At 45.8% G+C, this 8993-nt stretch overlaps 1 protein-coding gene across 1 annotated transcript; it reads left to right on the top strand.

The window, feature by feature from the left end:
* The first annotated feature begins 898 nt into the window (after window positions 1-898).
* Window positions 899-8390, top strand: LOC124661535 (lipase-like). Its single transcript, XM_047199396.1, has 6 exons — window positions 899-1159; window positions 1243-1441; window positions 1526-1626; window positions 3587-4128; window positions 4211-4498; window positions 8117-8390. The coding sequence occupies exons 1-6, from the start codon at window positions 899-901 to the stop codon at window positions 8277-8279; spliced, it is 1554 nt and encodes a 517-aa protein (XP_047055352.1). The 3' UTR covers window positions 8280-8390.
* Window positions 8391-8993: the final 603 nt, after the last annotated feature.

Here is an 8993-nt window from a genome sequence, read left to right on the forward strand (position 1 = left end):
AGGTTTTGTTGGGGTCTTATTCGGACTCTTTTGACCTAAACCTTGGGGCCTCCACCTATATAAAGAGGGGGAGAGAGGGGCTGGCCGGCCACTCAAGCCACCACCATGGCCGCACTCCCTCATGGGTGCCCTAGCCGGCGCCCTCTCCCCAAACCCTAGCGGTCTCTCTCCTCCACCACATCCCGCACGCTTAAGCGAAGCTCCGCCGGATTTCTCCACCACCACCGACACCACGCCGTCGTGCTGTCGGATTCAAGAGGAGCTACTACTTCCGCTGCCCGCCGGAACGGGGAGGTGGACGTCGTCTTCATCAACAACCGAACGTGTGACCGAGTACGGAGGTGCTGCCCGTTCGTGGCGCCGGAACCGATCGTGATCAAGATCTTCTACGCGCTTTTGCAAGCGGCAAGTGAACGTCTACCGCAGCAACAAGAGCCTCATCTTGTAGGCTTTGGAATCTCTTCAAGGGTGAGACTCGATACCCCTCGTTGCTACCGTCTTCTAGATTGCATCTTGGCTTGGATTGTGTGTTCGCGGTAGGAAATTTTTTATTTTCTATGCAACGTTATCCTACAGGCTCTTCATAATTTTAATTTGAGTCACAATGCCAAGACTAAGAAACTCGTTCCATAGATTATTGCACGTGATATGGATGATGATTATGTGATGGGAAAACCGCGTGGAGAGCATGACCCCACACGTCATCCAAGCATTCATCTTAAATCGGCACGGCAAGGAAGCAAGCCTAGGAAGCACGGGACAGCACGAGAGTGGCGTGGTGTCGACCGTAACCCCTGAGCACTAACTGATATGATATGTTCCCTCCAAAAAACTTGCAAAGCAGAAAAGCCCAGCAGCGAAGCGAGGCTAAGCAGAGCAGAGAACTAGGTCGATGACAATGAAGAAGTTCGTGAGGTCGTTGATGCTAGGCGCCCTGGACCTGGCTGAGCTTCTCGTCAGCGCAGCCATCCACTTGTCCTACGGATTCTACATCTTCGCTGCCGCCGTGGGCCGCGACCTCCTCTCCCGAGTTCTGGTGGAGGGTCGCAATAGCGATGCCGCAGCGTCGAAGGACGCCGGCGACGACGAGGACGCCGTGCTCGATGGTGCGGTGCCCCCGATCGTCCTGGTCCACGGCGTCTTCGGCTTCGGCAAAGGTGTACGTAATGCTTTACCTGGCCTGTCAAGAATCCTGCCATCATCTTGCTAATCGAATCGTATCGGTGTGCACGCTCGTCTCAGCGGCTGGGCGGGCTGTCGTACTTCGCCGGCGCGGAGAAGAAGGACGACCGGGTGCTGGTGCCGGACCTAGGATCGCTGGCGAGCGTGCACGACAGGGCTCGGGAGCTCTTCTACTACCTGAAAGGAGGCCGGGTGGATTACGGGGAGGAGCACAGCAAGATGTACGGGCACGCTCGCTTCGGCAGAGCCTACCATCGCGGTGAGAATCTGTCGACTAGTTCATCCGTTTGGTTGTGATGAAAGTTCAGTTCGATATATCGTTGTCTGTGAATCTGAATTTCAGGGCACTACCCAATGTGGGACGAGGAGCACCCGGCCCACTTCGTTGGCCACTCGGCCGGCGCGCAGGTCATCCGGCTCCTGCAGCAGATGCTCCATGACAAGGTAGTGCACAGAGCCATCAGCCATGCACTGTAAAAACTTAATTTGGTTACACAATTAATTAACCGATTACGAGAGGAGATAGACGACATGTTTCTGTTATGAGAAAGATTGGAGAGAAATCACACATTTAGAAATTAGAACCCTACACGTTTACATGAGATGCACGTGATGAGGGTTCGTTAGGATTGCTGGAGAAGATCGGGTTTGTTAGAGGGGAGATAAGGACGTGCGAGTGATGCATGGACAGCACACACCGGCATTCTAGGAACGCTTGAACGTAGCGGGCGACTCCCCATATACTCTTTTCGGCTGAAAATGTTAAAGGTTCTTAGAAAACTAAATCGAATTTTGTTTAAGCAGCGATGCTTATATATTGGACATATGTCTAACTAGACACATTTCCTGTAAAAATAAGCACGGGTGCTTAACAAAAAAAATGATTTATTTTTATAATCACTCCTTGCATTGTAGTACTTGTTTGGTATTAGTGTGTTTGTAGGAATTTTTCAAAAAAATTCCCCACTAAATCCTAAATTCTCACATATTTTTAAAACCATGGTTGGTTCTAATGTATTGCGGTAGAGTATTGAAGATTGGGGTTTTACGGGAATTTGAAGGGATCTTAGGAGAATTATCCCGGCTAAACCCCAAGTGCCAAACAAGCCCTAATAGCAACTTCAATAGTATAGCTATTTGTTGGCTATAAGTCAAGTGACATGTCATCTATAGCCAGAATAGAGCTAGCATGTACATGAGTGAGTGAGGTATAAAAATGTACAACATTTTCGACATATGACCCACCTTTCACTCTTACAAAGTGTGTTGGAGCACGTGCTGGAGCTGACTCTTGCATGAGAGCCCGCAAATTTTCCCTATTTTTCTCTCTCTCCTCCAACCAGATCCGAATATATTATTGTACTTCTTATAGCTAACTTATTATGACTTATTGTACTTTCTCTAATAGAGTCTTAGGCTCCTAGCCCCCCCCCCCCCCCCCAACAAATGAAATCACAATTGGGTTGTAATGGTCGATCCAAGAACGCGGCGTCTTGGAGCGGCATTTTCAAAAATCGAAAATGACATTTCAAAGTTTCCAATAATTCTAAAAAAATATTAATCCTATATACAGTGAGTGACAATATTACTGGTGTGTACGAAGTTAGTGCGGAATACTAAATTTCACGATAAAATACTAGCAAAATGATAAATTTGTGGATATTTTTGTTCATAAATTTAATCAAACTTCGAAGATGTTTACTTTTGACTAAATTTATATGTCTTTTTTTTTTGAAAAGGAGGTGAGCGAGTCTTTTTGAAATGGAGAACTATTTTATGTTTCAAAACTTAGCCTTGTTTTTTCAAGTTCTTAGTTAAATTCCATAAGTGGGTCCTAAAGTGGCACAAGTTTGGTAGACATTATTCCCCGGCCGGCTGATCGAATCGCGAAATAGTTGTGCTGAAGTCATCACTGCAATGAAATGTACCGGGAAGAATAGATCTGTTTATGATCACCTTATCAAATATCTGGTGAAGCTCCGAAATCGAGCGTGACCAGAACGGGGTTGCCAAATTAATGTCTAGCCAACGTAGGTAGAACTGGAGGAAGCACATACTTGTTGGGTGTGTCATACTGTCATATACCAGCCTGTATTTTCGAGTTGTTGTTGGCTGACTTTAATCTTGTTATTGAGGAATAAAATTTCGATGTTTCTCCCACACAAAAAAACATGCATGCGTGACCGGGCTCAGAAATGCCCGTCATGTATATGTCGACGGAAATCATATGGACAGAGCTATTAAATATAAACAGGCTGAAACCTGACGCTGTATTTTCGTTATCCCATGATAATGAAAATTCGATCCCGGTGGGGGATTGCTTGGAAAAAAAAAATATGGACAGAGCTATTGGCAAACAAAAAATGGAGTTAGCTGACAAGTACAAGTTGCATCATCTGTGCAGGCGTTCGAGGGGTACGAAGACAGCTCCGAGAACTGGGTGCTGAGCGTCACCTCCCTATCCGGCGCACTCAACGGCACCACGCGATCCTACCTCGACGGAATACGTCCTGAAGATAGCAGGTCTCTGAGGCCCATCTGCCTGGCACACGTCTGTCGGGTAGGCATCACCCTCTACCACTGGCTCGACTCACCCTGGCTCAAGCGCTACTACGACTTCGGCTTCGACCACTTCGACATGTCATGGCGCGTGGTCGGCCTGTCGGTCCTGCCCAGCCTCCTCGCCGGCACCAGGGGGCCGTTCGCTACGGGAGACTGGATCATGTCGGACCTCACCGTCCAGGGCGCCGCGAGGATGAACGCCGGCGTGCGCACGTTCCCCAGCACCTTCTACTTCAGCTACGCCAGCAGGCGCACGGCAAGAGTGCGCGGTGTCACCGTGCCCTCCGGCGTGCTGCGTATCCACCCGCTGCTGCTCATACGCGTCTTGCAGATGTGCCGGTGGCGCCACCCCACCGACGCGGAGCCCCCATGCGAAGGCTACAGGTCGGGAGTTCAGTAGGCAGTGTTCATAGTTGAACCTTGTTATTACTCAAGTCTCACTTAATTTGGAGGTCTGATGTGGTAGGGATGAAGATTGGGAGGACAACGACGGTGCGCTGAACACGATCTCGATGACGCACCCTCGGATTCCGGTGGAGCATCCGAGCCTCTTCGTCGAGTATGATTCGGATTGCCACCCACTTCAGCCGGGCATCTGGTATTACAAGATCGTGGAGGCTGATCACATGACGTTTGTGATCAACCGGCACAGAGGAGGCGTGCAGTTCGACCTCATCTACGACAGCATCTTCCAGAACTGCAGGAAACATGTGTTTAGAACCGCTCCACCACCTACGCTTTCAAATCAAAACTCGCCCTAGGTTAACATTTTGTTACCGTACTCCACATGCACGCAACAGAAAATTAACTTATTTTAGCTTGGGATTCATGTATTAGGATTGTGACTTATATGTGAGGATATCATTGGCAGTGATGAAGTGAAACCCTTCCTTTTTTGCTCCGCAATTTCAGATAAGACAGACATGATTTGCTAAAAATGTATTATTTTTTCCTATAAAGAGGGTAACAAATAATAACGCACGTTTGCATCAATCGGTGCAGGAACCATATTTATTGATATTGTTAATTCAGCAACATTCAGGCTGTTAGCCAGCGCAACACTACTCAACTACTCAAGACTCTTATCACCTCCAGTATGGCGTAAAATAATTTGTACGGTACGTTGCCCTTGACTTATAATAGATTAAAATAAATGAATGCACAATATGCAGTAACATATACTTCCTCTCCATCTCACGAAACTTGTCTGGGATTTGTTAAAATTTGGAAGTATATAGATACCATTTAGTGTCTAGATACATCCGAAATTTGACAAATCTCAAATAGTTTTATGAGACGGAGAGAGTAGTTTTGTTGGCATCTCGTAACTAACAAGGATTTCTCACATCATGAGTAACATATATATAGGAAGTCGAACCAGCATAAAGCACATAAGAAAATAGAAACTCATGTTTGATTCTGTAGTGTTGCAAACATGCAATTTCAAGGATTTCTCACATCGTAAAGAAGGGTTCCAAGGATCACCTAAACAAGGCTAACGTCCTATTTATATGAAAAAACATTTAAAGGGCTGAAACCAAGACTAATGAGGAAACTTCCCTTGTTTTAAATGTGCTAGTTAATTCTCCTTGTTGCCCAAATTCTGCTAAATATTGCTTTTGTCTTCTAAACTATTTGTCAGATGATGTATGAATTTCTCTAGCAACTATGGGCATCAAGAAGTGTGAATAATTTCAAAGACACCATAGTGTATTAAAGGCATATAGATAATAGAATGACTGTTCATAAGATGTGTCAAGATTTACTGAGCAATTGTGAACAAGCATGGTCAAATATTCCATATGCAAAGTAGGTCAATGCATTGAGTTCATTATAAATTCAAATATCAACTAGGCAACATGGTCAAACATGTGAAGGCTGCAGACTAGAGGAAATAGAACAAACCTGGTTTCACTAAGCACTTAACAGTAAAGCGTCAGCAGACACCAACATTTGCTACCAAGTGATTGACATAACGCAGTTGCACCATGCTCAACAGCTTCAGTCCAGGAGATAAATCAATATTTCTGAAAAAAAAAATCCATCAATGAAACTATCTGCAGCACCAGAGCAATATGTATGACATGTTAGTGATAGAAAATTAAGAAGACCAGTTCGAAAAGTTTTGGCTGCAATTACTCGATTGCTTGCATGGTGGCCACATATTTCTTCGTGTATGTTCTTAAGTATGATCCATCCTTATTCGGGTGTAACACACCTCTGCAGGACACCCGATATACTTTGTTTATATAGTTCTCCTTTGACCACTGTTAATGTTTTAGATCGTTTGATAACTCTTCATGCTTTCACTGGATCTTCGGATATTTCTTTCCTCGTGATATATGACAGATGCGTTTGCATCCATGGGATTTGTATCATCATCACCTCCTCTGGTTCTTCCTCTTCGTCCGAAATTGGCGATTCTGGGACTGCTGCAGCCCCCAGGCTTTTTTGGGTTTATCTTTTTCTTCGCTTGCTTCTGTACTACCGACTTCTTCGGCTTAGTCGACCTCTCACTGATTTCTTTCCAAAACATTACTGGTGGTATGGGCAGACATTGTGACTTGATGTTTGCCAAAACATCGGCTTCGTCATTGTTGAGTCTACTCACATGATTTACTTCGCATCCAACGAAGGTTTTCTCGAGTTCATTGTACGTGTCCATGTATGCTATCATGCTGTCGTTGACTGCGTCGCATTTGTTTATCACATGTTGTGCTACTAGCTGGGAATCACCGAAGATTTTTAGGCGCGTTGCGCCGCACGCTTTTACCATCTTCATCCCATGGAGAAGAGCCTCATATTCTGCTTCATTATTTGATGTGTTGGGAAAATTCACCCTTAGTTTTATATGAAACTCACCACCCGAATTATCAAGAATTTTCATGGTCGAAGTTCGGACTCCTAATAATAGGCCGCCAGAACGTCCCCGCAGCGGACGGGATACCCAATCGAAATCTTCCCCGCCTGAAAGGCGATTTAGAAAATTCGTTGAGTAATTTTGTTTGCCTGCCTCGGAGATGGCAACAAAATCTAAAACATAATCCCTAGTGGATTCAACAATGTGTAAATATTGAGCCAAGTCTTGAAGACCTCTGCTATTCTTAAACATGCCATTCATTTGGAAACTGTAGCAGACTTTGTCACCCTAGCCTTTTTATTAGGCCAGGCATTCTTTTTAATAGAGGGGGCTCTTGATTTGCCATATGTTGCTTTTAGTTCGAAGCACGAACTTAGCATCGCGTCATCCATTCCTACCTCCAAAACCTCTCCAACAAGATGTGAGAGAAGCTGGCCATCCGAAATAGCGTGCGCTTCATCATCACCATCAATAGTAAGAGAAGTACTCGACTTACTTACAACCATAGGAGTGCATTTTAATCTATCGAACTCCATATGTTTGAGAGCCTTTGTCGAAACAGAAATAGCATCTAAAGAACTACCCAAGAAGACGCCAACATTAAGCAGTTTAGCGGAGACCTGAGGTGTAGAAAAAGATAGAAAAGATTTAGAACAGCCATCCATACCCTGAGTGGTACCTTCCTGCCATAATCATGGGAATTTTCTCATCAATTCTAGAATTTTGGTGGTCAATATGTCATGCCTTAGACTGAGTTTATGCAATCTTTGCAATCTTCGTGGTATTATCTAATTCTCCTGAAGGAAGTTTCACTTGTTATATCATGAAAAAATGAGGTAGCAGTGGATGTTACAAAAACGTAGATTTTTATCCTCTACTTTTCCCACGGTGGCTCCTAGCGGCAGGAAAATTAGTACGTACCCAAGATTTTCCAATGGTTTTCTTTCATTCAAAATTTGAGGCCTAATCTTTTTCGAGGGAAAACTGAGGCATAATCTTTGACTGGTGCACGCGTCCAGAGAAACGGACAAGATAAATTTACGGGCACGCATCATTGGGAGAATTCAGTTGGCCAATGTGGCCATGCGTATACATCTTTGAGAGTAGACCCACATCTTGCAACATATACTTTCTCGAACGTCGGGATACCATTCAAATCATCCAGATGGCTGACTGCACGAGTCCAAGACTAACGTCAGAGCGTGCGTCACTCGAAGAGGTGACCAAAGTTGTTTATGCTGCGGCCGCCGCAGGCCGCACCTTGCATCGTACCTAAATGGTAAATGGCTACATATACTAGCATAGCACCGCACCGGGTGCTACATACGCACTAAAGTTGCCACTGCCGCTTACCTCATCAAGCTTGACTGAGACTCCACCACATCACAGACAGCAATAGAACATGACCTTCGACGGCGGCAATGGCTTGATCAGCTCCGCGAGGTGCTGGTCCCGATGATGGCGCAGGGCCACACCATCCCCATGACAGACATGGAGCGCCTGCTGGCCGAGCACGGCGCGCAGGTCAGCTTCATCACCACGCCAGGGAACGCCTCCAGGTTGGCCGGATTCGCTGCCGATGTGGAGACAGCAGGCCTGGCGGTCCGGCTTGTGGAGCTCCACTTCCCGAGCGCCGAGTTCGGCCTACCGGACGGGTGCGAGAACATCGACATGATCCAGTCCATGGGTCTGTTCGTGAACTTCATGGAGGTCTGCGCCGCACTACGGGAGCCATTAATGGCGCACCTCCGTGAGCAGCAGCTCTCGCCTCCGAGCTGCATCATATCTGACATGATGCACTGGTGGACCGGTGACATCGCAAGGGAGCTCCGTATCCCGAGGCTCACCTTTACTGGCTTCTGTGGCTTCTCATCCCTTGTCAGGTAAAACTGCAAGAGGCAAATCTTGCCAGTAGTTGATTTTGTTTTGGACATACTTTTTCTGCTATTCTGAAGTATTCTACTTAAACAGCAAGGAAAAAATTAGAGTAAATTCTTTCCAGAAAAAAGAAAGCATGCACATATAACAGGCTACACAAGAAGAAGAAAACGACGCTGGTACTGCTTTACGCAACGAAACATGCATTATAAAAACTACGGAACACAGATACTTATAAGCAAGTTTTCAAGGCCAGTTGCACCAGCTTGACGTTTGTCAAAGAAGTCTGTACATGAACGTATTTTAAACAACTATGACCATCTTGCAGGCACATCCTCTCTCAGAACAACTTACTGGAAAACGTCACACACGAAAATGAGCTCATCACGATTCCAGGGTTTCCTACACAGCTAGAGTTGCCGAAGGCTAAATTACCTGGAAGCCTTACCACTCCAGGTATGGACAAAATCGGGAAGAAGATGATTGAGGAGGAGCTGAACTGTGATGGTGA

This window comes from Lolium rigidum, chromosome 6, assembly GCF_022539505.1.
Source record: "Lolium rigidum isolate FL_2022 chromosome 6, APGP_CSIRO_Lrig_0.1, whole genome shotgun sequence".
Classification (NCBI taxonomy): Eukaryota; Viridiplantae; Streptophyta; class Magnoliopsida; order Poales; family Poaceae; genus Lolium; species Lolium rigidum.

Excerpts from the sequence above, each read along its gene's own strand:
- LOC124661535 (XM_047199396.1), top strand. The coding sequence starts at position 899 with ATGAAGAAGTTCGTGAGGTCGTTGATGCTAGGCGCCCTGGACCTGGCT. Across the intron at positions 1,160-1,242 it reads TCTTCGGCTTCGGCAAAGGT|CGGCTGGGCGGGCTGTCGTA; the intron begins GTACGTAATGCT and ends CGCTCGTCTCAG. Across the intron at positions 4,129-4,210 it reads CCCCCATGCGAAGGCTACAG|GGATGAAGATTGGGAGGACA; the intron begins GTCGGGAGTTCA and ends CTGATGTGGTAG.